This window comes from Fomitiporia mediterranea, assembly GCF_000271605.1.
Source record: "Fomitiporia mediterranea MF3/22 unplaced genomic scaffold FOMMEscaffold_8, whole genome shotgun sequence".
In the NCBI taxonomy this organism is placed as follows: Eukaryota; Fungi; Basidiomycota; class Agaricomycetes; order Hymenochaetales; family Hymenochaetaceae; genus Fomitiporia; species Fomitiporia mediterranea.
The window spans coordinates 838,340-865,037 of record NW_006760393.1 but is presented as its reverse complement, the minus strand read 5'-3'; the positions used below and the strand labels follow the sequence as shown (position 1 = coordinate 865,037).

Below are 26,698 nucleotides of genomic sequence, written 5' to 3'. Positions count from 1 at the left end.
TCAGTACCGACAGGATGGTGGCTATTAAACTAAAAGTGACGAGCCTCGCACCGGATGGAATATATAGAACTGAATTGGCGGTCCCCGGCTTGAAATTTGAATTGTCTGCGAGCAACGATTCGTTTTCGGTGTGCCGCATGGAATTCGATTGGTCCGATTTATAATTTCCGGATCGGGACATGGGCAATGGCGCTTGTGGGTGCAGCTGAAGATAGGAGACGGAAGGAGGTGCTGTGAACGTTCTGAGCATTCTGGGGTCATTAATTAATGGGCCACATGCCTGGAGGCGATAGCGAATGATGTTGTTAGAAGGGCAGACAAGGAAGGCATGGCATTTATTCTGAACTGAAGGAGCATCCCATCGCAGCGGCTTCCGTGGTGTAATTGGTCAAAGCCTTGCTGCTCGACCTCCGGTCACCTCGGATGTATTTCAAAGTCCGCGATTCATATAAAGTGTACAGAAAGTGTAGTTAGTTTTGGAAACAGCGCAACAATTCAGAGGCCTTTCGGGGTCCCTTCCCTGCAGTGTGCAGATTCAGACTCCGCGTCATCCCATTTCATTAAAACGCGCTCTCTCAAGGTTTCGGCCAATCGACGTCTCGCGCATTCGTCCTCTTTTCTACTTCACATTACTCGCTACCTCTGGTGACGAACACCGTGCACTCGATCACTATGTTTACTTCAGAGTCCCTGTCGCCGCCTCCGAGAGGAGGACTGCGCGTCAATATCAATGACTTGCTCAATCCTATCCGCCCTTCTGATTACCAGCCTGGATCACCTGCAAATGGCCACCGCTTCCCCTCTGCGACTGTGCCCGCAGGTGCTGATGCGCATACACCTGTGCTACCGGGAATAAACAGGCTCACAGATAATCCTTACGACCGTCATGCCAACAGCCGTTCCGGGTCCCGTTCTGAACAGGATACACGTACGGAACAGGACCTTGCTAGACGTATGCATGAACATCATCTCGCTGATGCACGGCAGGACCAAGTTGCATCGCAGGCAATACGCGACGAACAAGCGGCGGCGGCTGCGTTCAACCCGCGTTCCGCTCATTGGCTTTCACCGACGACCTCGCGGAAGCCGTATCCGACTCTCCCACCATTGCAACCGGTTCATGACCTGAAATCTGATCCATGGCAGAAGGCTCCCTTTTCTGCCTCTCCGCGCGAACGGCACCAGTTCAGAGGTAAGCTACCGTTTGATCTCCAATTCACCTTAATACACAGACATTATACTAACGTTTTCCTTATTCTTGTTCATCATTTGGATGCATTAACTTGTAGACGACAGCTCTAACTGTAGAAGCAGTCTGAGCGACACTTCGCGCAATGGATCTGTGTACCGGCCAACGGTACTGCCGCCCTCGCCTTCTACGACATCTTCGTCTGCCAGTCCCCAGGTCTCGCCTGTCGCTACCTTTGCCCCGTCCCGTTTGAGCGCAGCACCATCGCATGCGATGGCGGCGATCCCGCAGAGCCCGTACGGGCATCAACGACAAAAACCACAACAGGCGAACTGTCCCCCGCCGCCGGCTATGTTCGGGCCGCAAGCGTACGCACATCATCCTCATCTGGGCGGGCGCTCGCATTTGGTTCCCTTTGTCAAACCTGTACAGTCCCCTATCATGTTATCCCCAATGACTCCCCCAAAGAATGAGATGAATGGTAAATATCTCTTATCACCTAACCTAAGATTATTATTTTCTTGTTATCCGAAATGCCCGACTCTGCTGTATGCATGGCTGTATGCAATCGCCGAGACAGCGGGTTCCGCGAAGCTTTACGCTTAGATTTGCACGGGACTTGCCGGAGATTAGCACCTTCCTATTTTGCCTTATCCGGCTGCTTAGTGATCACGGGCGTTTGCTTACTTCTGCTCTTTCTTCAGCATCTCCCACCGTCATGAGCGTTGACGCGCCTTCAAACAGTGAGTGTGCTTGGAGCTCAAAAAAATACTGTTGCTTTTGCCAAATAACTGACAATGGGATAAAGGTGCGCAGTCTGGCACGAGCGCATCAGTGTGCGTCACTGCACGCGGATCGGAACCTCCCACTCCTTCGTCCGCACGAGACGAGCCTGAATTTGTATTGCAACTACATCCGAGCGAACAACCTCAACAAAATGCCAGACAAAGAAAGCGAACTCATTCAAAAGTGGATCTGCGTGGCGAGGGTGCCTCGTCTCCAGCGCCGCGCTCATCATCGATCTCCTCAATGAGCTCCTACGATTCGGCATTCAACGGGAGTGGCGGAGATCCCCTGAGAGATGGTCCAAAGGCAAAGAAGGTCAGGGAAAGGTCACAGATTGGGGGTCCTGACATGGGTGAGTGCTCTACTGTGGTTGTACAATGTGTCTCGATGGGGCGGTTCCCTCTTCCAATTCCGGCCATGCGCCGATCTCCTTTGTATGAGACAAGCGTTTACTTATTTGCGACGTGTACTTTCTTTGGTACAGGCTCTTCCGTCTCATCAGAAGGATTGAAAACCTCGAAGAAGCAAAGTGGTTCGGAAGACACCGCGAACGGTATGTATTTGCATCTCTTCGCCATACTGAAGCGCTTAAAACGTCGTTTGATGACTTCCTATCTCCCATTGCACTGGTTTATAACGGGTCCAATCGATTTCTGTGCGCGACTGTAGGATCTGCGAAGTCCTCGAGAAAGGGTAAAGAGAAGGACAAGGAGAAGAGCGCCTCAGCCCGTAAGTAAATTTCGCAGATCTGTCGTTGATCCGGCACCTGTTTCTGAGTTCTCGCCCTTAGCTTCGCATGGGTACGGGAACGGACAGCTACAGCCCCTCGATCCGCAAATGACTATTCGCCTCGGTTACGGCGTCGGCGTTGTGCCTGTGCGAGAGGGCGTTCCTCTGTTTCCGTTTGGGTACGCGCCATATCCAGTCCCGATGCATATGCATCCACTAGGCATACCAGTTGCGGTACCAGCCCCGCACAATCAGCCTTTGAATGGGAAATGGTTCCCGGAATTGCAGTACGCACGATGCATGTCCGCACGATACAAGGCGGATCCCTTTCCCCGCTGCGTGAGCTGCACGCGTCGATGGGCAGGTGATACATGCAGGTTCCAGAATATACGTATCTTACTCCGTGACTCGAACAAGACACTGTGGGCCGTCGGTTTTCAGGACTTGAATGCAAAGACTCACGGGGCGCAAATGATGTATCCGGATCAATGGAATGTGAAACTCGAGAAAGTGCATGTTGGCAGGACTATGGTAAGTGACAATGTCACTGTCGTGATATCGTGTGAGGCGATTCAATTTTGCCTGCAGAAAACTGTCGCGAGTTATCTTCTACCGCATTTGCAAAAAGAGCAAGCCCATCAGCAATTGGGCAGCGTGGTAAAACGGCAACGAGAGACAGACGTCCGCGCCACTTGCGGTAGGTTTACCAGTTCTAGAATTGTAACTTAAGCTCATTCAAATGGCGCTGGATAATAGATACATGTATGACTTCGCTTTTCTCAAGCAGCTGGATGTGTCGCCAGTGTGGACGTGAGGCGTGTGAGGAGTGCTTTGAGACAATCAGACGTCTTACTTCCGACCATCCGCAAACTGCAAACACAACACCGAGTGCGAAAGGAAAAGGTTCTGCGTCAGGGGTTGATCAACGTACGATGAAAGAGCGGCATGCTCAATCCAATCCGTTCTTCCTCTCCTGCAATAGGAAAGCAGAGCATGGCGTCCATACGTTTGTTCCAGTGACGAGGTTTGTTAAGACTGAGTTGGACAATGCAGTAGCAGAAATGGAGCGACTTGTTTACGGTGCGGAGCGTCGATTGATGGGCAACGAGAGGCGCGAACCCGATAGCCCAGGGAGGAATCTAGAGCGCAGACGTGCGACAGACGACAGCGCGGATATGGAAGTCGACGCTTCACAAGTAGCCACCTCTTCCAGGAGCGAAACGGATGCAAGGGGCGCAAAAGGCGAGCCGATTGATATTACTGATGATGGTGCGAATCAGCGGAAGGAATTGACACCCGAACACTACGATGATGGTGTATGTACTCTCGTCAAGAACCCTATTCCGCCCCAGGCGTCGTCCGTCTCTACTTCCACGCAGCATTTGTCATCTTTGTCTGAAGCACCCCAAGGAAGCTCCACTTGGCCAGTACCGTACTACGCGAAGGAAAGCCTCACAGAGTCAGTTTTTGCGGCCCAATGGGCGCGCGGAACTCCGCTTGTAGTTACTGGGCTGTTGGACCGCTTGAAGCTCAATTGGTCCCCGGAGTACTTTATGAGGGCTTACGGGCAACAACCATGCATCATACTGGAGTGCCAGACTGATGCGAACAAGAAGGTGACTGTCAGCGAGTTCTTCAGCTGCTTTGGCAGGTACGAGGGAAGAACGGAATGTTGGAAATTGAAGGTTAGATTTTTTAATTGCTCTTCTAGGATAATTGACTGACAGGACATCATTGTAGGATTGGCCTCCGTCTACGGACTTCAAGACAGCTTTCCCTGAGCTATACGATGACTTCAACCGCGCAGTACCTGTCCCGAGTTACACACGTCGTGATGGTGCCTACAATATTGCGTCCCATTTCCCAACAAACACGATTGTACCTGATCTCGGACCGAAGATGTACAACGCATACGCATCGTTCGATGGGCCAGGAAGCAAGGGCTCGACTCGTCTGCATATGGACATGGCGGACGCAGTCAACATAATGCTCCATGCTGAAAAGACTCCTGACGGTGCTCCAGGCTGTGCTGCTTGGGATATCTTCCGCGCTGAGGACTCGGTTCATCTACGCAATTTCTTCAGGAAAAACTTCAAGGGTCAGTATCAGAATGACCCTATCCACTCGCAGCACTTCTACCTCGACGCGAAGTTGCGGGCTCAACTATTCGAAGAGTTTGGTGTACGAGCCTTCCGTATTTATCAGCGACCAGGCGAAGCCGTATTTATTCCGGCGGGGTGTGCGCACCAAGTATGCAACTTCTCGGATTGTATCAAGGCAGCATGCGATTTTGTCAGTCCGGAGAACGTGGAGCGATGTGAATCTCTAACACGCGAGTTCCGCGCGCAGAATCAAAGTCTCGTGTGGAAGGAAGATGTACTCCAGCTACGCTCGATGATGTGGTTCGCGTGGTTGTCTTGTCGGCAGCAGGAACAGAAGTGGAAGGACGAGGAACGACGTCAGTCAGATGTTACTTTCATCGAGTCTTCCACGGCTCATAGAAAGGATGGGATGGACGCTATTATGATGGACGCCTCCAAGGACAGATCGGATCGCCCGAATTAATTCTTCTGACTCTTTGCGCTTCGTCCCAGTATTATTCTCCGTTCGTCTGCTTGAGCTCTGCATATATATTTTCGCGTCTTGCACGTTGGACTTGGATATCTATTTGTTTACCGTTTGCTTCTGTTTTGCGCTTTGCTGGATTACTGGATTTTGGGATTGTTTGGTGACGCACGTGTACTGATAGGTGAAAATGATGCTGATGTTGCATAATAATGTTTGTATCGTTGCTTTCCACTTTGCTTTGCATTTTGCATTTAGCAATCAAATAACATGACACTTTGTATATCTATGTGTTTGTAGACGTTGCATAGATGAATATAGATAACATATCTTGTACAAATGACTGATATTGATATCTATAAGCCTTCATTGCTATTGGTATCATTATCCACCTTGTTTTTCTTATTTGTTAGTCACTTCCAGGACGAGGAATCACTATTAAAATGTAATACAACATAATATCTATAAGGGGAGCAGTTACTCTAAATTAATGAGATGAAAGGAATACTAATCCTAAAATCTATCCCTCCATCTACGTACATCTATCAATCCAAGAAACGAGAAATTTCGTCCTTGCTCCAGTCGTATCAAAGCAACGTGGTCTTATCTACTGCTCTACAACTCTTTCTTCTTCTCTAACTGCTTCTCAGTGGCTTTATGCTCATACCAACGATGTTCAAGCCATTCTGCGACTGAATCGGTCGCGAATTCTACAGGTTTGTCGTATAGATAAGGTAAAAACGGTACGGCTGCGAGGCCAAGAGCTGTTGGTGCCCAGGCGCGGGTGCGGGGTGCGAGAGACGGAAATCGAGTGATGGCGCGGCCGGCGTAGCGGACTATGGTATGGATTGTTAAGGCTGGGAGAGCCCTATGTATTGTGTGTTAATGTCATGGTATTTGAGTAATGTGGCAAGTAATTATGGAATAATGATGGTGATGATGGAAGTGGAGTGGAAATACGTACATGGACGCGACTGCCTGGAAGGTTCCCCGTTTGGCGGCGATGAGTGCGAGACGTTGAGGTTCTGTAAACGTAGCAGCTTCGAGTGGGTTCGGACCCCGACGTTGGGCTTTCCATGTTTCGAAGCCTACATCTCTACAAACAAACACAACCAATCAGAATCACTCAAAATGCCTCACATCATCAAATCAAAAGGAAAAAATATAGAAAAGAGAGGAAGACATACCCAACGAGATACGCCCACGAAACGCCATACGCCATCCTCACCACAAGCGGATTCACAACAGGCCGAAACGCCTCTCCAACGTCACTCGTATACGCAACATACCGATGTGCCGCGCGCAACGCCGTCCTTAGTCTCGCTGCATACCCAAGATACCGAGCCTCGCTATTCGTGCTATCAGCATCCTGATCTGCGAGCGAGGTGAGCTCTTCAGCGGCTTGCATCGTGAACGGCTCCTTGCGGTGGGCGGAGGAGAGTGGGAGAGTTATCGAGAACACCATTCGACTCGGCTCGGAGAAGATTGTCGTTGTAAGGAAATGAGTCCGAAAGCGTGACGCAACAGACTCGGCGACTATTTTTATCTGATAAGTCGGTGGCAGTGGCACTGTCTTCGGGCATAAACACCGATCGCTTAGTCAGACTTCGAGACCCATCTAGAGAGTAGACACTGGACAGAATTAACACGAAATTTATTATGTATATTTTTTGTAGAGGAATTAAGATGGCCGGTATGTTTCAGAGAGCTTGGAAAATCAAAGTATCGAGATGGATTATGGAAGGGGAATATTCTTTTACATGGCATCTTGCCGCTTCACCAACTCAACAACCCCTGTCTTCTTCACCTCCTCGTTCTTCTCTCCAAAATATCTCGCACAATCAAAGCTCCAAGTCAAGTTACCACACACCCATTGTTCCATCCCATAAATATATGCCTGTACAGATCTATCCTCATCCTCTCCGAACGATCGAATATTTTGTTTACACGATATCATTGTGTCCGCAAAGTCTTTGAATAACTCTGCAACGTGATCCATTGCGCCCTGGACGGAGAGATTCTTTTCCTTCATTAAGACAGTGATGACGTTGCATGTTTCGAGTCCTTGTGCATATTCGATAGGATATGAGTAGATATCCTATTGAAGGTTGGGAATTAATACTAAATTCGGATATACGCGTTATATTAATTAGAATGAGTACGTACGTTTGACCAACAGATCATATCAACAGCAGCAAAGTATATGCGCATAAAGTTCGGATCATCAAACACCTCTGCAGGGAGGGTGATACCCAGTACAGCCTCAATAAGATCAAAACATGTGCGGACACCGCCATTCTCGCGACGCAATTTCGTGTATTCCTCGATGGAGAGAACTTCGTTGTCTGCTCGGAGACGTGCCTCGGTTGCAGTTGCATCGATGTAGGATATACAATGAGATATAAATCTCTCGCGGACGGCCTCGGAGATGTTGGAAAGTCGGTTCATATAACTAGACGGATGATATATGAGTATCAACGATATACAAAAATGTAGAACTTCTGGCTTACTCCTTGGTAAATGATGTAACTGGAGATTCGTCATCTCCACATCCTCCAGTCAAAGCCTTAACAAACACCTCTCTTGTCTTCGCCGCACTCTCCGCATCTTGAACATCCGTAATCTCATCCAGTACAAACAAAATCATATGGAAGTCATTAGAGATCCGCAGGCCCTCTGCATCTGCGTATGGGTTGACATATGAGCCTAGCAACTCCGCACTCGATGCGTACATCCGTTCGCGTAGCTGCTTCATTCCCAGTTCATTGTCATCTGGGAAGAGACTGCCAAGGTACCCGAGTATCCACTCTGTAGAGTCCCTACGTTTGGAAGAGTAGTATGGACTGGGCGAGCTCCAAGTGAAAGGACAGAGGGCAAAGAGGTCGGGGAGGTTGAGTTGAGTTGGCTGTTCTGAGTGCATATTTCTGAGTTCTGAGAGGTACTAGTTCGTTGAGTATTTCCCTGGAATTGTCATAGTGATTTTATACCAGAACCAGCAGGAGCTATATAAATGAACATGAGTAAATCTTTTCAATCTTTACGCCGACAGAGTCGGCAACTTGAAGAATTTGAGATATCCAAGCGACAACGAGCAGTCCAGCGCTAAATCACTGCAGACCAAGCAGGCAGAGTAATCACCATATTGGAGTGAAACATGCACGAGTTGCGATATCACTGGAACATTAATTGAAAGTATTGTGGCACAAAAGCAAGTTCTGGAAATAGACCTTCCCTTTGAAGCAAATAGCATACGTGTTACTACTAGGCGTCAAATAAAGACGATGCCGTGTCGTATCCGGTGGCAATTACATATTGCTGATTTTCGTCAGTATAACAGCTGCGGCGTCCGCGCCGGCGGTAGCACGTATAAACGCATCCTGTGGCACCGCAATCTTGCCAGCGCCGCCCTCTGTAATTGGACTAGAGCATGTAAATTTGACTTCAAAACCGGAGCAATCGGCATTTATCCCGACATCGTCTCCAATCATGGGTGAATCCCGTCTGTCAAAGTATGTGGATCAAAGATATCGGTCAATATGGCTTGGTCGATCCTATCATTGTGTTCGACGTGTATGTGTGTATGCGTGTATTTTGGATGAGTCGGTAAGTAGAAAATATGAGTGAAACGAGTGAACGAGAGCGAACGATGCGGACGATTGATGAGTAAGGTTAAAAAAGAGGGAGGGTTATATAAGCCGACGAGTATATGATATGGATAGCCAATTAAAAACTTCGATATTCTAAGAAAGCCGTCTCTAAGAGAAAAGTGTCAGCTGGCTACTCGAACACAATAACGAAACAAGGACATACCAAACAACCAAGGGAACCCAAAGCATCACCACGTTATAAATATATCCAATATCCTTTGAGTAAAATTACATTATTACGCAGTCCTTGGCATCCTTCTCTGCCTGTGCTTGCGCCATGCCCTTCCCACGTATACCCATGTCCTCGAAAGTTGCATACTTAGGAGTACCTGGTTGCGACTTAGCTCCTCGTCGGAGAGGTGGGGTCACGCCCAAGCCCGGCGAGCTCGGCTCGGACTGTGTATTAGGATGTGTATCGGAGACTGTACGTCGGATACCGGGATGTTGGTGCCCACCAGGACTAGAGGGTGCGGATATGGGACCGTCGTCAGTTAGCGTAAAGCGTGGTCGATCGGGGAATGCTTGTTGATGACTTGGCGCGCTTGATGGGACTGAGCAGCTTGATGAACGTGGAGGTGGCGAAAGAGTCTCAGTGCGATTTTGTAGAATACTCCTCGGGTAGGCATGAAATTGTGCCTGTGGTTGTGCTTGGCGCTGCGGTGAGGAGTTCTCGAGTGAAGATTGGCGTGGAGCAAAGGAACGATGTTGTGGTTGGGGTTGTTGACTTTGCATTGCGGAGAAGCTAGCAGCGGATTTTGGACTTCTCTACATAAAGACATCAGTCAGAATATCGTTCACATGAATCAGTCCTGTAAAGAATACTGACCTCCTCATACCATTGAGCCTCGTGCATAACCGCACGCTGCGTCCCGATATCCTCTTCCTCATTATCCTCCTCTCTATCAAGCGCAGCAGCGAGCTCAGCACCCGAAAGCACCTTCTCCTCCGGCTCTTCTTCTATAACGCCATATTTTTCATCGGGCATAAAATGACCATGCTCAATAATGACACCATGCAAGCTCTGCACGCGCACATGCGGGTCCGCAGCAGTCGTTCGCGCTTGCGTGATGCTCCGCGCACCCGAGCGCTCAGGTCCGTCATGCGAGAACCGTCCACGATCAAGCGCTACCTCAGCATGCAAGTTATTTGGTAGTGGTGAGGTCATATCTTGTCTTTTTGTCTTGCTAGATCTACCACCGAGTCCGGATGTGGGGAGTTGCGGAGGGCTATACGATCAAGTAGATGGTGGTCAAAGCAACCGAGAAAGACCCTCGTTTTTACTTTCTCGTGTCGTGTTACATACAGTTAAATTTTCGAGGCATCAGAGCTCGTAGCGCAGGGAAGCTATTGGGTAAGAGTGCTTGCCGAGCCTTAGCTAAGTAATAAGAACGGACGCCGAGAATAAACTTGTGACTTCTGAGTATTCAAATGGGGATTGGAAGCAGGGTTTCATTGATTGAGCTGTTTCCATCTTGTCGCTGGAGTTGAGAGACCCGCAATGTTCGATTTGAGCACGGTGGCCGATGCATGAGTAGTCCATGGTGATCGGAACACAAAATGTTGTGCCTTGTCGGAAACAGAGATAATTGCCTCCGGAGTCACGTGGGCAGCTCACGTGCCAATCTCCGTCAATTCCGATTCGTTAGGCCGCAAATTCATTATAAAATGTCACGTTCATCGTATATATTGATACATAGCTGATCAACAATTGTTTATAGCATAAAGCACTTTCTGTTACTAAAATGAACTGCACCGTTTTAGTCCCTCCGCGTAAACTTATCAGATAGTGGTCATGTCGACAACACAGCGAATACAATCGCCGGCCTGCAAAGTATACAGACATTAGTGTGAACTTGCGAAGGAGCTGTTGTCGGATACGCACATGCATATCATGGAAGCCTGCATTAATCTCATCAAACTTGCGGTGGTGGGTAACATATTCGTCCACCTTTACCTTCCCGGCGAGATAGTCTAAACGAAGAATAGCCATTACTTAATTCTGTAATATAGTCAAAGATGATCCTACCTTCAACGAGTCCCGGAAGCTCAGTTCGACCCTTCACGCCACCGAACGCAGATCCGCGCCATGTACGGCCAGTAACGAGTTGGAAACTGCAAGACTTATTGTCAACGATTTGGCTGTTACTTCGGATGGATGTGCTTACGGTCGGGTAGATATTTCTTGACCAGCAGCTGCAACACCGATGATTGTCGAGATACCCCATCCTTTATGACAGGCCTCGAGAGCTGCGCGCATGACTTGAACCTGCCATGACCATTTGATTAAGTACAGTCGAGGACATGAAGAGTGGAGGGCATACATTTCCAGTTGCGTCGAACGTATAGTCAAGACCACCATCCGTAACTTCAATGAGGAAGTCCTGAATCCTCTTCCCTTGAGGAAGCTCGAGCGGATTGATGAAATCCGTCGCTCCCATCCTCTCAGCCCAGCTCTTCTTGTTAGGATTGGTGTCAACCGCGATGATACGCGATGCACCAACAAGTGAAGATGTCTGGATGACGCCGAGCCCAATTGCACCACAGCCAAACACTGCGACACTGGATCCCTCTGACCGTCAAATACAAAATTAAAATTATGGAGCTTAAAGGATAAGTTAAATTAGGAACCCACTAATTCCAGGCTGCTTTACGACTGCTCCCCAAGCTGTGGTAATACCACAACCTAAAAGACAGGCGCGGTCCAGACGAGCTGCCTTGTTAATTGCTACAACAGATACATCGGCGACAACTGTGTACTGCGAGAAAGTCGAAGTTCCCATCTACCGGGAGATTTAGAACTGCATCCCATGAAAGGCTTTGTTAAGGACAAGATACTTACGAAGTGATGGATCTCCTGGCCCTTACACGTGAAGCGTTTGGTTCCATCAGGCATGACGCCCTGTCCTTGCGTCGTACGAACTATACATAAAACAAATCAGTCATCAATCAACCCTCGTATCGCCCCCGAACATTTCGGTGCCATGTGACTGTACCTTTTCCACACAGGTTAGTCTTCCCACTCTTACAGAACTTGCACTCTCGGCATTCTTCGAAGTCGCGTTAAAATGGTTTATCATAAACTTAATAGATCCCATGACGTCTCACCTGCTGTGTATAGGGGGATAACATGATCACCCTATCCGACAAAGCGTGAGAGTTATAGACTTTAATTGGATGAAGCAAAGGCGTCGAGAACTTACGGGTTGGACGCTGGTGACGCCTTCGCCGACAGATTCGACCTGTGGAGAAATTAAGCGCATATATTTAGCATTTATTATGGTCGCGATAAGAGTGGTGAAATAATTTACAATTCCACCACCTTCATGACCGAGGATCACGGGGAAGAGACCCTACGTCAAGCCATTGCATTCAGCATTGGGAGAAATCAGATCCAGAGAACGCATATACGGACTTCCGGGTCCTTCCCACTTCGAGTGTACTCATCCGTATGGCAGATGCCTAAGTACAATCAACGCAACAGAGTTCAGTCAAACTAGAATATCGACCCATCATTCTTTCTCCACTTACCAGTATGCAGGATGTGAATGCGAACTTCATGCGCTTTCGGAGGTGCGACCTCAACCTCTTCGACTTTGAGCTCCTCGCCAGCTGCCCAGCAAACTGCGGCTTTGCACTTGATAACTTTTCCAGCGGTGTCCGACATAGTTAATAGTCCTAGAGATGGGGATAAGAAGATAAGGGTAGAATGGAAAGAGTTGAGAAAGAGGTCAAGTGAGAAGCTTACTGTTTTATAAGCACCACTGAGAATATGACGGAAGGCGCGGAACGCGATCGAGAATTCAAAGCACACGTGAGAAAATGGCGCCTTATCCGCTGCACATCGCCCATTGTACAAGTTTAATCCCGCCCCGACATGTCATTCGCAAACTTATATTATAAACGCGTGCGTCATCCTAAACGTGATGGTAATATGCGAGAGACTGAGATGATAGACACTGGGGATTAGGCAGCAGCCACTGAAAAAGCGTGCTTCATTTGCTCGAGGCCGACGACCACAGTCCTCGCCACCAAGGACAGCGTCGATTTCTTCTACGCATGTGACGGACATCTTAAAGATCACGGATTCGCAAGCCTCGCAGGAGAGAGCGGCGACGGCGTAACAGGCGCACGTAAGCTTGGACTAAGCGACGAAGAGATCCAGAAAGTCAAGGAGGAATACGAGAGGAAACAACAGAAGAAGGAAAAGGAGAAAGAGAAGAAAGACAAGGCTGATGATAAGGACAAAGCAGAGGAAGGGAAAGAAAAGGCGAAGGAGACAGAAAAGACGAAATCGAAGGATATAAGTCCGTCACCAGGACTTGCACCCTCACAGTCAAGCGGGACTTCTACTCCCGCGGGAACGCACCAGCGATACACTCTTCATCGTGAAATCTTCGCCATGCGATTAGGAATTCATCGCAAACGACGGCAGACTGCACAAGCCAAAGAGGTTGCTCCCCGTCTTCCCAGTGCGCCTCGACTTCCTGTCAATAATCCGCCCAGTTGAATTACCAGTTCGTCGTGAAATACCATATCTCCATCCTCTATCAATATCCTCCATCAGTGGGTCGGAATGTCACTTAATCTTGCACTTGTTATGCTGACATATGTAGCCTGTACCAATAGTGCTATCAATGCTCCGGATGACCACCAATAATGTGTCGGTACACACTTGCTAGTTTCAGTATTCACTCGAATACTTTCATTTTTTATTCTTTTCTTGATTTTTAATTTTTAAATTTTTAATTTCATCCTGGTACATTTCCGATCGATAAAGCGTGAATTTGCAGGCGAGCATACATTCACATACCCTCTTAACGCTCCGTGTAAGCCGGACTCTGCTAGTTTGCATGGGAATTCCTGTGCATGTCAGTTGCCAACTGTCCGTCCGAGTGCCAGTGGTGTCTATCTGCAAAATCAATACGCCAAAAATACATAATGATAGTACACGAAGGATACTGTTATCTGCCCTCTTTTAGATTGTCTTTGGATGTGAGTAGAACTCTCTCAGATGCTGAACTGTCCCAGCTATGCATATAGGCTTCGGGTGCTCAAGGTGGATTGTATCAAGCAAATACAATGATTTTTCGCTACTCTAAGATTTATACTTTAGTGGCTATACAATTGAAAATATCTTATTGCATTGTGTGATGTTGGGAGAAAGCCAAGCACAGTACATTATCCAATTTATACATTATGTCAATGTGTTTTGGCTGAGACTTAGAGTTGTGGTCTGAGCAAAATTAAACGTACATTAATGATTAAGTATACTGTATATGTTTTTGTCACGCAATAAGATATTTTCTACTGTATCCCATAGGTCACCCATACAATATCATCCTATCATCGTGACAGTCAGTCAATGACATTCAATTCTAAAATTACAGCAAAATGTCAATGATGCAAACGATCGAAGTGGCGAATCCCTATCTTCGGTGTCTATGATCGGCATTTACCCGCCGGAAAGCGCCAGATGCAGCTGTTTTCTTGTTTCAACCGAACCGAACGCAAGCCCGCGTGCTGCCCATCGCCGTCCTCTTCCCTCGCTTACATCTCTTTCCCAAACATACAAGCTCCCAAGGAAGCCTGAATATTCTAAAGGCGTATCACAAAGGAGATGGACCCTCAAATCATAGATGCCCAATTTGATCGGGCAGTGCAGATAGTACAGTCTCTTCCCAAGACAGGACCGATCCAGACGGGGTACGAGGAGAAACTCGCCATGTACAGGTATACATTCACCCTCTAAAATCCATTCTCTTGTCCTCATTTTTATCTTTTATATTGGGATAGTTTGTACAAGCAAGGTTTGTTTCATAACCTCGATGCAAACTCGAAGAACAAGACTGACGATCTCTCTACCTCCGCATGTGCGCGCCACACGAAATAGCTACTGTTGGGAACGTGGCTGGTGGTCGTCCTGCAATGTGGGATATGCTTGGAAGAGCAAAATGGTGAGTTCTTTTGTTGAGCTCGCCGTCCCTCACCGACGCCATTGGCATCATCTCTTCGTGCGGTGTATTTTCTGTACACGCGGCTTTCACGTGTTTTCTCATGAAGCGGAATGTTCACTCACTTTTTCTGCACCGCACATAGGGATGCATGGTCAAAACATAAAGAATTAGGAACGTACGAGGCTAAGTGGCAATATGTCGAGGAGTTGTTACGGGTATATATACTATGATTGGTATATTCGACGTCCGGGTCATCAAGCTCATGTTGGCGATTTTGCGCTATTTTAACCTAGGTATTACAAAAGTATCCAGATAAGACCCTGGCACAAGACTTGATAAGGGAACTCGAAGCCTACGACCCGAGTGCTAACGTCCTGATGAGTGGTGAGTCTGGCTATTGCTTACGAAGGAAGGTACAATTGCTGAATAGTACGAATAGGATCATTCTCAAAATCCCACGACAGCGACTCAGACTCTGATTCGGAGGAAGAGGAACGAACGACAGGTCAAGGGCAACTTCCACAGCAGCAGCACGCAGAAGGCTCAGATGACGATGGAAGCAATTCAGGTGACGAACACGATGATCAAATTGGCGAAGGACTCCCTCGACAGCAAGTCATGTCGAACCCCAACCTGAACCGAAGTCTCCTGGGCCGTCCTCAGAGCTCTCATTCGTCAAATAGATATCGAACACCTATGGGCGGTTCTGCTGCTCTATCTCCACCTCCAGGACCTTCCGGTCCGGCAACGTACATGACACAGTCTCAGCAGCTCCCTCAACCTTATGGCCAATTACCGAGGCATTCCGGTGTTTACATCCAGCCGCAGTCTGTCCAGCATGGATTCGGAGCGTTAGGCGCTCCTTCCGGTATGAGTAGCTCGGTGCCAAATGTCCAGCCAATGCCAGGTTTCGAGACTCCATCTGCCTTCCCTGGTCCTTCACCACCACCCATAGCCTCGGGCGTTCTCCCGCATGCATCGGGGATGTCCGTATCTGCGTCAGGAGGAAGTTCATATACGAACGTCGTACATCCATATCCAGAAAACATGTACCCAGGACATCCGGCATATCGAGTAACTTCACACCATAGCAACAGCCCAGGACAGGTAGCAGGTTCGGGCCAGGGTGTAGTAAGCTCAATTGTCACAGGCGCAAGTATACGTTCGCCGCTTGAACGGGCCGTAGAGAATGTTCAAGCGCATTTGACTGCTCTACAGGAACGTATGGACATTATCGAAGGTCGCTCAATAGGCGGTTCACCGTACGGGTCTTTTAGTGGTGGTCGAGGCGGACCACAGGGTGGAGGAAACTCGCCGCTTGGTTCTCCATATCGTTCTTCTTACTTCGGTGGCGCAGGAGGTGGACGAGGAAGAGGGTACGAAAGTTCAATTTGGACTTGGCTCACGGAGTTTGACGAGGATTACTTTGGGTGGGATCACATGGGATTATGGAGTACCGTACTCTCGCCGCTTGCACGTCTTACAAAGTTCCTCGGACGTGTAGTGTCATTCCTTTTGGCGAGAAGAGATGCTGAGGGGACAAGACGTCGTCCGCTTTCCCCCGGGCTTGCCATTTTGCGACGTCTGCTGCTTGACGCGTCGTTTGTGCTTCTTGTTGCGTACGTTGCTCGGCGAGCGTGGAGACGGAGCGGTGTACGTAGGAGGGAAGTCATACACGCGGTGAAAGGTGTTTGGCGTGCTATTGTTGGACAGGGAACGGAGTTGAGGCAGCTTGTGGAAAAGGGAGTGTAAGAAACGAGACTTTGGTCCTCTCTAGGCTCGTTTGCTGTGATTTTTACGACTCTTAAGATACCACCCCACACAATGTACCGAGTATTGTAAATATTATGGCATGATTAATGACATATACATGAAAATATTGCGAGAATAAAGGGTTGAGTGAAAGTGGATTGATCTCCCCATGTACCAAAGCCAGTACATCACACTTGCAAGTGCGATACCGTCCGGAATATTACGATTGGCCTACGATGCTCTTCGTTCTTTCGCCGTTTTCTTCATTTGCTCCAAAACAGGTCGTGACGAAACGTCCTGAACGGCTGGCTGGTTCTTGCCCCTTGACACCCCTTGGGCCCACATATATTTTAATCCACCTCTTACCACCTCTTCTCGCTCACTAACGGGCTTTCCTGAAACATAAAAGTAATCAGAATAACTCGAAACCAAAAAAGGAAGATAAACTCATCCAGTCCAAAAAAAAAGGTGGAATCGTGAAATGAAGTATCGAAACAGAGTGACAACGTACCTCGCCAAACAAGTCTCCCCCACGCCCGTCCCCTCGTCCCCTCATGTTCAAGTTTCACCCTCGAGATTTCCCAGAAACTACCCTCGATGCCCTTGGATTGCCAACGAGTTTGGAAGACGCGTGCGCCGACGCCGTCCCGTGGAAGGCGCGCAAGTGTTTCGTAGAGGTTGCGCGGTTTGTTGGAGAGTGCTTCGACGGTTTCTTTGGGTATGAGGTTTGCTATTGCGCGTGGGAGGATGTTGTTGCGGAGGATGCGAGAGGCGTTCATGGTCGTGAACTGGATGTGCTGCGTTGAATTTTTGGTTTAGTTTAAAGAGTCGAGAGTCGAGACTTTGACTTGCTTGGAGATTTGCAGTGAAGAAGTTATTTCCTTTTATAGAGATCGACACGAAAGATCGGCGGGCCGATCATTAGAATAGTCCAATCCAATCTAATTTAATTATTAGATTACCTGGACTTCGCAGTACGTACGCACGGAGCCTGAATTTCTTAGCTGCTCTCCACCACCAACATCAAGCACAATCCATACAACGCTTCTACGGGCGACGATAACCAAGATGTCTGCATCAAACACCAACAAGCCAACCGTCGGCGAGAACGAACCACTATACATCGGAATCGACGTCGGAACAGGCTCCGTACGCGCCGCACTCGTCGCGCATTCAGGCGGGATCGTGGCGTCCGCGACAAAAGAAACCAAAACGTTCCGCGCGTCGGACGATCACCGTATCTTCGAGCAGTCTACAACAGATATCTGGGACGCAATTTGCCTCTGCGTCGCGCAAGTACTTGGAAAGGATGGGAAAAGCAAGATAGATCCTGCGCGTGTGAAGGGTATTGGGTTCGATGCGACGTGCTCGCTTGCTGTTACTGACTTGCAGGGGAACCCTGTTACGGTGACGAAGGGTGAGGACCTTGGTAAAGTTGGTGAGAGGAATATCATTCTTTGGGCGGACCATCGAGCGGAGGAAGAGGCGAAATTGATTAATAGTACGGGGTCTGTTGTGCTTGATTATGTTGGGGGTGTGATGAGTGTAAGCCTCAACTCAAAATTAATACAGTATACCTCTAATACTATATTGACGATGATATTCTGTAGCTTGAGATGGAAATCCCTAAAACTCTCTGGCTTAAGAAACATATGGACAATTCCCTCTTCTCGCGCTGTCAATTCTTCGATCTACCGGACTTCCTCACGTATCGCGCCACGGACGAGATAACCCGCTCCGCATGTTCTATAACATGTAAATGTTCCTACGTTCCAGACAAGGGCGAGGATGGTCCTGCAGGTTGGCAAGACTCGTTCTTTGAGCAGATTGGACTTGGCGAGTTCATCCAGAATAACTATGCGCAACTCGGTCCGGTCAAAGACAGCACAAAGAAGAATAGGAAGAAGACCGATACGTTGACGGCTGGTCTTCCTGTCGGAAAAGGCCTGGGCGAGAAAGCTGCTAAGGAACTTGGGTTATTGACAGGCACTCCTGTTGGTAGTGCCGTAATTGACGCGTGTGTCTTTACTTTTCAATCTATTAACTTAAATAACAGCACAGTATATGCTAACATGTATTAGCTATGCAGGGTGGGTTGGAACGATTGCCGCAAAGCATTCTCCAGATTCAGCTATCGCTACGCTTGAGACATCAAGACACCGTCTTGCTCCCTGCGCTGGTACATCTACTTGCTTTATTGTACAATCTCCTGAAGGTGTCTTCGTACCTGGAGTCTGGGGCCCTTACAAAGATGCTGTCTTCCCTGGTTGGTGGATGAACGAAGGGGGCCAGAGTTCTACAGGACAGGTGCATTCGACATCACTGTGCGGATATAGCGCATATACTCAGCAATTTTACGTTCTTATTCTATAGCTGATCGATTTCATGATTACGACACACGCAGCTTATCCACAGCTGAAAGAAATTGCGGAGAATGAGAAGACTAGTATCCATATCGTCCTCGCTAACGAATTGGAAAGACAGCGTAAAGAGAAAGGGTTCGAGACTTTGACGGAGCTAACAAAGGACATGCATTTATATCCTGACTTGCACGGTAGGTATCCCCTCTCATAAACCCACATTTCACACTTTTCTCCTCATGCATATCTGTATTTATGAATACCCCCCAGGTAACCGCTCCCCAATCGCCGACCCGGAAATGCGAGGCTCCATCACAGGGCTCCAACTCGACAGCTCCCTACACGACCTCGCCCGCAAATTCCACCTCACACTCGAGTCCATCGCCCTCCAAACTCGACACATCGTCGACTCCATGAACACAGCCGGCCATCAAATTAGTGAACTCTATATGAGTGGGGGACAAGCTAAGAACGCGAAACTGATGCAGCTTTTTGCGGATGTTGTGGGGATGCCTGTTGTGTTACCGGAGTCGACGGCGGATGCTGTGTCGAGGGGGAGTGCGATGCTTGCTAGGTTTGCGAGGGAACGGCAGGAAGGAAATACAAAACAGGATCTGCTCTGGGATATCATGGTCAGTTACGTTTTTCTTTCTTCGGTAGTCTTTCCGTCCTTTGATTTAATGGCGCTAATTTGTGACCCTCCTTCAAGGTTGAAATGACACCAAGCGGAACACTCGTCTCACCAGCTGCCTCCCCACGCGAGAAGAAACTCCTCGAGGCGAAGTACAAGATCTTCCTGGAGAGCATCGAGATTCAGAAACGCTGGCGGAAGGAAATCGCTGCTGCAAGTGCATGATACTGCACTGCAAACACTTAAAGCAAATAGAAATAGACGGAGTAAACTGAGAAAACCGTAAAAATAAAAATGATATGTATATGATTTCTGCATAGACGCGTTTTGAGTAAATAGGATATACACGCCACGGTGATATTCATTGAGAGTAAGCAACTCTGATCGACACGAATAGATCATAATAGGTGATCTTTCAACGAAAAGGCGACTATTCTATAGCATACATGTTGAAAAAATATGCATAATGAAATAAGACTAAAGATATCCAAGATCAAGGCACAAAGCCTACCAGCATGGTATTGGTTAATCGACTTCCGTTTAATAACGACCATACCCCCGTCCACGTCCTGCATATGAAGACTGAGGGGTACCTCGCCCATATCCTCCATAATTTGTCTGACTCTGACCGTACTGCCCAGCACTGGCACTAGAACCGCCTCGTCCGCCACCGTATCCTCCACCAGATCCTCCATATCCACCAGATGCATCACTTCTGCTACCTCCGTAACCGCCGTATGAAGAAACGCCTCCGCTTCCGGTGTTGCCATATCCACCATACCTATCTCGCGAGTTCCCACCATAAGCATTGCTATTGTATCCTGACGAATATGACTGCGTCTGTCCATATCCTCCTCCACGTCCTGAACTACCACCACCATAGGACGGCGGAGGCGGAGGCCGACCATAACCAGTGTTAGGTCCACCACTACCTTGATATGCGCTACTCTGTCGTCCATAAGCACCACCAACGGGTTCAGCTTGGTAAGTCGACCGTGAAGGAGGGCCTCCGTATCCTGGCTTACTATAGTCTCCTCGTCCTCGAGGTGGAGGGAGTCCTCGGTCAGGGTAAGCGTTGCTTCCACCGCCATATCCACCGTACCCACCACCTTGTCCACCGTACCCACCGCCTTGTCCACCATATCCACCGCCTTGCCCACCATACCCACCGTTCCTCCCATTACCGCCGTACCCGCCATAAGATTGTCCATTCCCATATCCATTTCTCTGTGGTCCGCGCCCATAGCCCTCTCTACCGCTATTGATGGCGTGGAACCCTACATCCCGACCTCGTCCACGTCCCCGGCCTCCCGACCGAATCGTCTCGAAGTCTTCCTTGCCGAGTACACGCGGCGGGCGACGAACACCGGGTAAAAGCACAGAATGATGGGGTACAAGCTGCTTCGGGAAGAGGTACAGTGCAGCAAGTGAGCAGTCTCCGGATATGTCTTCCAGACCTTGACTCGTAAGTGGGCTTTCATATGTAGATCCCGGCACGCAAGCTGGGTCTGGGAGAAGACTTCCATTCAGGCCTTTACTATGGTTAGGATCGATTAGAACGGGCTAAATTGATACAACATTAGCCGATCAAACTTTCCAAATAGTTAATCAAATAACAAACCTTATCGTCCTTGCGCTTCGCATAAAGGCTCTCCAGCGAGGGATACAAGGGATGTTCATCTGCAACGTATATGACATTGTTACCCCATGTATTCCTTCGAACCTCTTCCTCCGTCAACCCTTCGTACCGCGCATGCATAGCGTCTAGTAACCGTTTCTCGTCAATAAAAGGCAACAAGGCCACGCCTTGCCAGGCCATCCTCTTCCCATTCATATCGATTTCGAACGTTTTGGGGTAGAAGTCAATAATTGGTGAATCAGTATTGGTCATGAGGCAGTGAAAGACCTCAGGGATATGTTGTCGACTGAAAGTGAAGTCAAGGTCAGTAAGTATCTATCTCGGAGGAAGTAAAGCAAGTCACAAACCTTGCGGCAGGGAAGACGCCCATCAATTGCTCGAATGGCTTGAACGGCTGGCCAAGATCGAACTTGATATCCATGCCTCCTAAGTCCCAGAAATCCGCAGCGAAGGGAGCGAAATGGTATGGGTAGTACCACGTCCAAGACGGAGTCTATAGGTTAAATTGTAAGTACATTGGCCGAGTTGTTCAAATACAAAGTGCGTACTCCTTGATAATAGTATTGCAGTACCCAACTCATACCTTCTATATATGAGGTGGTAATTCTACACAGGGTAGGAAATCAGTAACTGATAAAAGGATTGCGCTGCGAATTCTGCGTACTTTCTTCTAAATTCAGTATCACTGTACTCCACTCCAAACTTCTGCATGTAATATCGTTCCTTGTATCCAGGCTCCCATAGCCTCACGAAGACAGATTAGTTATAATAAATTAGTAGAAGTTTGAATAAGCTTACTTCACGGTGTCCTCCTGCTCAACCGTGCCGTCTGGATTGACATTCAGAGTTAGAGTCTTTTTCGTAGTAGGTGCATCTTCTTCTTCATCATCGGGACCCAAGTCATAGTCCTCATCGTCTTCACCTTCAGCGTCTGCATCGTCGATTTTTCGCTTGACACCGCGTGGCGACGAATCACCATCAGCAGTCTCACCATCTGGAAGAGGTGCAGGCTGCTCAATTTGTTTCGCTTCGGATGCAGAATCGTCAGTCATAGGCTGTTCACCTGTGCCAGGCACATTTTCATCTACGCTGCTCTGTTGAGACTGGGCAGAAACTGGCTCCATCGGAGATGGAGTCGTTGCCTTTGCGGCAACGTCGACTTGCATGGCTGTCGCCCGCGCCTCAGTCGGACCTTTCTTCCACGCATCAGGGTTCATCGGAGTAGCAGTCATCATCTCCGCTTTCAGCATTTCGGCTGCACTAAGGTTAGCCGTACGAACCTGCTGCCTCTTGTCAAGCGAGTCAGAGCCAGCACCTGGTGCACCGAACCCCAGGGAATTTGCAGCATTCTCAAAGCTATCGAAGTTCGGACGTGGAGGCAATCCATGAGGACCTGACAATCCTGGAGGCACAGAAGGAGTGCCAGAGAGTTGAAGAGAAGCTGAAGGCTTGACGGACATCATTGATACGTTCTTGCGTTGCTCAGCCTCAATTTTACGTCTCTTCGCATTCTGTTCCTGCCTTTCCTCGGCTATATAAACATATCAGATCATGATGAATATTGACTCTTAAGGTGCAATCAGATAAATAGTTTAGCAGACCTTCCCGTCTACGTCTGAAGATATGATCTTCCTCTCTGGCGACACCCTCAAGTATGAGACCAGCACGATCATACTCAAGCTTTCCATGGTTCGTTATGTAACCGCCCATTCTTGGTAGTTCTCTCTTCCAGATCTTTAATAGTGTGTCGATTGCACCCTCACGAATTTCGAGGGAAGGAAGATGTGGGAGGAAGTCATTTCCGACGAAGAAGATGAGGAGCACCCAGTCATCAATGGCACGTTCAAAGTCAAATGGGAAGGGAACATTGGAGACGTTGAGTTCGATTTCAAGGTATTCTCGAAGGGTAGGGACGTCGAGGAAAATGAATGGTTTTTTTGTTATGGGTGCAGTTTTTGTGTCGTGCTCATCTGCCTTAATCTTCGCCTCGCCAGTGCATTGGGCTGCATAATGTCCCTCCTGGCCACAGGTACGGCATGCAGTTGAACTAGTGTCTTGGAAAAATACATCCTCACGAAGAACACGGAAATGTGGTTCATGGGTAGCAAGAGATAGCATGATAAGATCGGCATCCTGGACGAGAATAAAGTGATGAGCCAATTTATTCGACGTATGTGAGCAAGACGTCTTACCAATCCATATATTACGTGACGGGTGTTAGGATCATGACCAGGATTTGAGCGCTGTCTACGAATGAAGTCCATAATCTTGTGTTCACCCTCACCAGGAACACTCGCATCAGAAATGATGACCTCCAGATTCTTCCAACCTGGATCGGTGTTCATCTTCTGCACAACCCAGTATCGTAGAGACTTTGCAAGGAGATCCATGAATGGAGTCCCGGGAGTGATGGCATTTGAGTCCCAGGTCTTCTTATTCCGCATCTCGTCTGTGACATTCTGACCCATCGCTAACAATCCAATGGATTAATATGCAATTAGACATCATTAACACCAACGACTTACACTCCCAAAGCAGCAAGCTCTCTTCCCTTGCTTGTTCCTTATCCTTCGCCTCTTGAGACGCACGGAACCGACGTGACCGCTGTTGGTTCATCTTCGCACGCGGAGCAACACCATCTATGGACCAGTCAGCATTTGCTCGCACAACTAAACATGAGATATAAGGCTTACCTATAGCCATAAGCAAAAGCTTACGGGGTCGTACCATATTTACGACTCGCTCAGTATATTTGAAGATCTCCACCATCATCTCTTCCTCAGTTTCCGGTGCGGGTTTACCTTCAGGATGCGTACAGGGGTGGACCTGTGAAGAAATCAGTATATGGAGAAGTTTTCATGTAACCCGGACTTACAATCCCATTCATGTCAAGATAAAGGTTGTCAAATTCAGTGCCATTTGGATTAGGAGCGCTAAAGTCTATCGGTACGGTGATTTCTTCCCCATCTTCGCCGGACATTTTTTGCTCCTCATCTTCAACGACGGGCAAAACTACAGAAGACGTGTTTTATGAGCATTGTGCACTGAAAGCTGCAGTGAATACAATAACGCACCGATCCTAGAGTATTTCTTGCTAAGCCACCTGAAAAGAGCGGGAACACCCTTTAGTGCAGAAGAAAAAGTCAGTCAAACTCTCCGTTGGAAAATGAAAGTCCCAACACACCATGATTTCTCGATATGATTATTAGACGAATCAAATAGAGTAAAACCGTTATTCTAGATAAAGTATCCTGCAACGAAAGGATGGTTTGCGGTTGCGACCGCGGACAGCAGAGAGTGTCGCTGACGCTGACTGAGTGCAGTTCAGTAGACCTGTGACTGACGCTTGGGTGCCACAGTCGGAGTGGACTGACTGGGAAATAAGTTCTCACGACCACAGAGCCTTATTTAGGAAGTGCATATGCACAACTTGTGAGTCATAAACGCGTTGACTCTAAAGCGGAGTGGTCACTACAACGTTCTTGAGTCTGCTACAGAATCACTAGTCGCATCACACACAAACGTTGACTCAATATTGTTACCGTTTAAAGAGTACTACTGGTCATGGCCGCACCTGCCGAACACGCACGGCCTACTTCGTCGATTCCAGGATCAAACATTACTCCGCAGACCAGCGGCAATGCAGCTCCCTCAGGACAGCAAGACGGAAGGCCGAAGCATAAGAATATGACAAAGGCACAAAGGAGAGAACTTCAAGAAAGTCAGCGTGCTGCTAAGGCGGCAGCTGCGGCACAAGGAGGAGAAAAAGGTGGCCCAAAAGGCAAGGGTACTGCAAAGCCAGGAGGAGTACAGGCAAGTGTGCCCAATACGCCAGGGAGGCCGAGGAGGCCAACAGAAAGCGGAGATACGCCGACACGATCTGTGTTCGGTCAAGCACGAGGGCCCGGAAGGGATGCTCGTGACTCGACACATGGAGAGGATACTGGCTTGTCGACTCGCGGTCTTCGAATATTTGCGCATTTTGGACTACCGAAGGCACCGAGCAACGTGAAGGGCGACATTCACCCTGCAATTGTTCGCCTCGGGCTTCAGTTCTCAAGCTTCAAGCTGACCGGGGCCAATGCACGTTGTATCGCCACGTTAACTGCGTTTAAAACCGTACGTACTTTGTTACTTTTTAAAATTAGTTTTGGGAATTTATCTGTCACTGCAAAAGGTAATTCAAGATTACTCTACTCCTCCTAATACGACCCTCTCCCGGCATCTGATGACGCATCTTAATCCGCAAATCAATCACCTGGTTTCGGCGCGTCCCATGGCAGTGACTATGGGTAATGCTATCCGGCAACTTAAGCTAGAAATAAGTGGATCAGACATCGACATGCCTGAACAGGATGTGCGTAATACTTTAATTTGTGTTGTAGCTGCTTTGATTGTTTGCATGATTTAGGCAAAGGACCTCTTATGCCGCAAGATAGACAATTACATCCGGGACCGAATAATTATTGCGGACCAGGTTATCCAAGATTCTGCTGGTCAGAAGATTCGAGACGGCGATGTCATTCTCACTTTCGCTAGGTTAGTTGTATTGCTCATCTTAAATCAAACTTCATTTATCACAATTGCGAACCATCAGATCATCTGCCGTCGAGAAAGTCCTACTTCGAGCTCACGAAGATGGAAAACGGATATCCGTTATCGTCGTTGACTCACGACCAATGCTAGAGGGGAAACACCTATTGTCCGTACTCACAGCAGCAGATATTCCTTGCACGTATCTGCTGCTTCCTGCGCTAGGCTCCGTCATCAGTCAAGCCAGTATTGTCCTCCTTGGAGCACACTCATTACACGCCGATGGTGCGGTGTACGCTCGTTCGGGCAACGCGCTCGTCGCAATGCTCGCAAAAGCACATGGAGTCCCAGTCCTTGTATGCTGCGAGACTTACAAATTCGCGGAGAGTGTCATTCTTGATGGTTTTACGAAGAATGAACTCGCGCCAGCTGGAGATATCTTCCAAACGTTCCCACGGGTGATCCCCCGCGAACGACTAACATTGGAGCCGTCGCCGAACCTGGAAATACGTAACCCGTTGTATGATTTGACACCACCAGCGAATATTACGGCAGTGGTGACAGAAGTTGGAATCATCCCGCCTAATTCCATCAGCTCTATACCGCTTACTCTTGGGCGCCAGACGATTTAGAGTGTAGATGGTTAGACATACTAACAGATGGCTATATATAATTTAATCCGTAACCAACGCTGGCTATGATGCTTGCGACACGGCCAACTTCGATCATTGAATCATTGCCAGATTAGAAGATGTGTAGGTGTTCAAACATTCCCATGATCTCGACTACAACTTGGTGGATTCTCCGACATAGAGGAATCCTCTGGCTCTCGAAGAATCGCAGGCGTCCTCCGAAACGGAACGTAAGAATTGGAGACTCAGACCTAGAAGGCAATACCCTTTGGCGACTTTCC

The 26,698-nt window shown here is 48.3% G+C and overlaps 10 protein-coding genes across 10 annotated transcripts; 5 read left to right on the top strand and 5 right to left on the bottom strand.

Moving 5' to 3' along the window:
• Positions 1-1,903: 1,903 nt before the first annotated feature.
• Positions 1,904-5,515, top strand: FOMMEDRAFT_21365 (Clavaminate synthase-like protein). The gene is made up of 8 exons (XM_007268114.1): positions 1,904-1,932; positions 1,998-2,327; positions 2,460-2,528; positions 2,645-2,704; positions 2,766-3,235; positions 3,293-3,401; positions 3,461-4,389; positions 4,445-5,515. Exons 1-8 carry the CDS (start codon positions 1,908-1,910, stop codon positions 5,267-5,269), a joined length of 2,817 nt encoding a protein of 938 aa, XP_007268176.1. The 5' UTR covers positions 1,904-1,907; the 3' UTR covers positions 5,270-5,515.
• A 186-nt stretch (positions 5,516-5,701) lies between these two features.
• Positions 5,702-6,772, bottom strand: FOMMEDRAFT_21364 (uncharacterized protein). The gene is made up of 3 exons (XM_007268113.1): positions 6,457-6,772; positions 6,234-6,365; positions 5,702-6,137 (listed from the first exon to the last, which is right to left on the bottom strand). Exons 1-3 carry the CDS (start codon positions 6,675-6,677, stop codon positions 5,885-5,887), a joined length of 606 nt encoding a protein of 201 aa, XP_007268175.1. The 5' UTR covers positions 6,678-6,772; the 3' UTR covers positions 5,702-5,884.
• Positions 6,773-7,025: 253 nt separating this feature from the next.
• FOMMEDRAFT_89798 (terpenoid synthase) lies at positions 7,026-8,189 on the bottom strand (the record flags this gene model as incomplete). The annotated part of the gene is made up of 3 exons (XM_007268112.1): positions 7,026-7,367; positions 7,436-7,721; positions 7,780-8,189. 3 exons carry the CDS (start codon positions 8,187-8,189, stop codon positions 7,026-7,028), a joined length of 1,038 nt encoding a protein of 345 aa, XP_007268174.1.
• Positions 8,190-8,859: 670 nt separating this feature from the next.
• On the bottom strand, positions 8,860-10,244 carry FOMMEDRAFT_21363 (uncharacterized protein). The gene is made up of 3 exons (XM_007268111.1): positions 9,743-10,244; positions 9,080-9,681; positions 8,860-9,024 (listed from the first exon to the last, which is right to left on the bottom strand). The coding sequence occupies exons 1-2, from the start codon at positions 10,079-10,081 to the stop codon at positions 9,145-9,147; spliced, it is 876 nt and encodes a 291-aa protein (XP_007268173.1). The 5' UTR covers positions 10,082-10,244; the 3' UTR covers positions 8,860-9,024; positions 9,080-9,144.
• Positions 10,245-10,564: 320 nt separating this feature from the next.
• On the bottom strand, positions 10,565-12,642 carry FOMMEDRAFT_110300 (class III ADH enzyme). The gene is made up of 13 exons (XM_007268110.1): positions 12,445-12,642; positions 12,329-12,375; positions 12,225-12,266; positions 12,117-12,155; positions 12,022-12,052; positions 11,910-11,963; positions 11,756-11,835; positions 11,549-11,696; positions 11,238-11,485; positions 11,082-11,182; positions 10,943-11,028; positions 10,799-10,887; positions 10,565-10,740 (listed from the first exon to the last, which is right to left on the bottom strand). Exons 1-13 carry the CDS (start codon positions 12,578-12,580, stop codon positions 10,696-10,698), a joined length of 1,146 nt encoding a protein of 381 aa, XP_007268172.1. The 5' UTR covers positions 12,581-12,642; the 3' UTR covers positions 10,565-10,695.
• Positions 12,643-12,790: 148 nt separating this feature from the next.
• FOMMEDRAFT_141666 (DUF1742-domain-containing protein) lies at positions 12,791-13,616 on the top strand (the record flags this gene model as incomplete). Its single annotated transcript, XM_007268109.1, has 3 exons — positions 12,791-12,820; positions 12,884-13,479; positions 13,530-13,616. 2 exons carry the CDS (start codon positions 12,791-12,793, stop codon positions 13,421-13,423), a joined length of 570 nt encoding a protein of 189 aa, XP_007268171.1. The 3' UTR covers positions 13,424-13,479; positions 13,530-13,616.
• An 826-nt stretch (positions 13,617-14,442) lies between these two features.
• On the top strand, positions 14,443-16,684 carry FOMMEDRAFT_169123 (ACBP-domain-containing protein). Its single transcript, XM_007268108.1, has 6 exons — positions 14,443-14,646; positions 14,710-14,723; positions 14,807-14,870; positions 15,013-15,085; positions 15,164-15,254; positions 15,310-16,684. The coding sequence occupies exons 1-6, from the start codon at positions 14,534-14,536 to the stop codon at positions 16,620-16,622; spliced, it is 1,668 nt and encodes a 555-aa protein (XP_007268170.1). The 5' UTR covers positions 14,443-14,533; the 3' UTR covers positions 16,623-16,684.
• Positions 16,685-16,701: 17 nt separating this feature from the next.
• On the bottom strand, positions 16,702-17,408 carry FOMMEDRAFT_110293 (uncharacterized protein). The gene is made up of 2 exons (XM_007268107.1): positions 17,134-17,408; positions 16,702-17,017 (listed from the first exon to the last, which is right to left on the bottom strand). Exons 1-2 carry the CDS (start codon positions 17,399-17,401, stop codon positions 16,854-16,856), a joined length of 432 nt encoding a protein of 143 aa, XP_007268169.1. The 5' UTR covers positions 17,402-17,408; the 3' UTR covers positions 16,702-16,853.
• A 226-nt stretch (positions 17,409-17,634) lies between these two features.
• On the top strand, positions 17,635-19,896 carry FOMMEDRAFT_110289 (Pentulose kinase). The gene is made up of 6 exons (XM_007268106.1): positions 17,635-18,167; positions 18,233-18,639; positions 18,704-18,929; positions 18,996-19,176; positions 19,253-19,614; positions 19,692-19,896. The coding sequence occupies exons 1-6, from the start codon at positions 17,691-17,693 to the stop codon at positions 19,836-19,838; spliced, it is 1,800 nt and encodes a 599-aa protein (XP_007268168.1). The 5' UTR covers positions 17,635-17,690; the 3' UTR covers positions 19,839-19,896.
• Positions 19,897-24,939: 5,043 nt separating this feature from the next.
• On the top strand, positions 24,940-26,417 carry FOMMEDRAFT_88924 (eukaryotic translation initiation factor 2B delta subunit; the record flags this gene model as incomplete). The annotated part of the gene is made up of 4 exons (XM_007268105.1): positions 24,940-25,371; positions 25,430-25,609; positions 25,664-25,791; positions 25,850-26,417. 4 exons carry the CDS (start codon positions 24,940-24,942, stop codon positions 26,415-26,417), a joined length of 1,308 nt encoding a protein of 435 aa, XP_007268167.1.
• Positions 26,418-26,698: the final 281 nt, after the last annotated feature.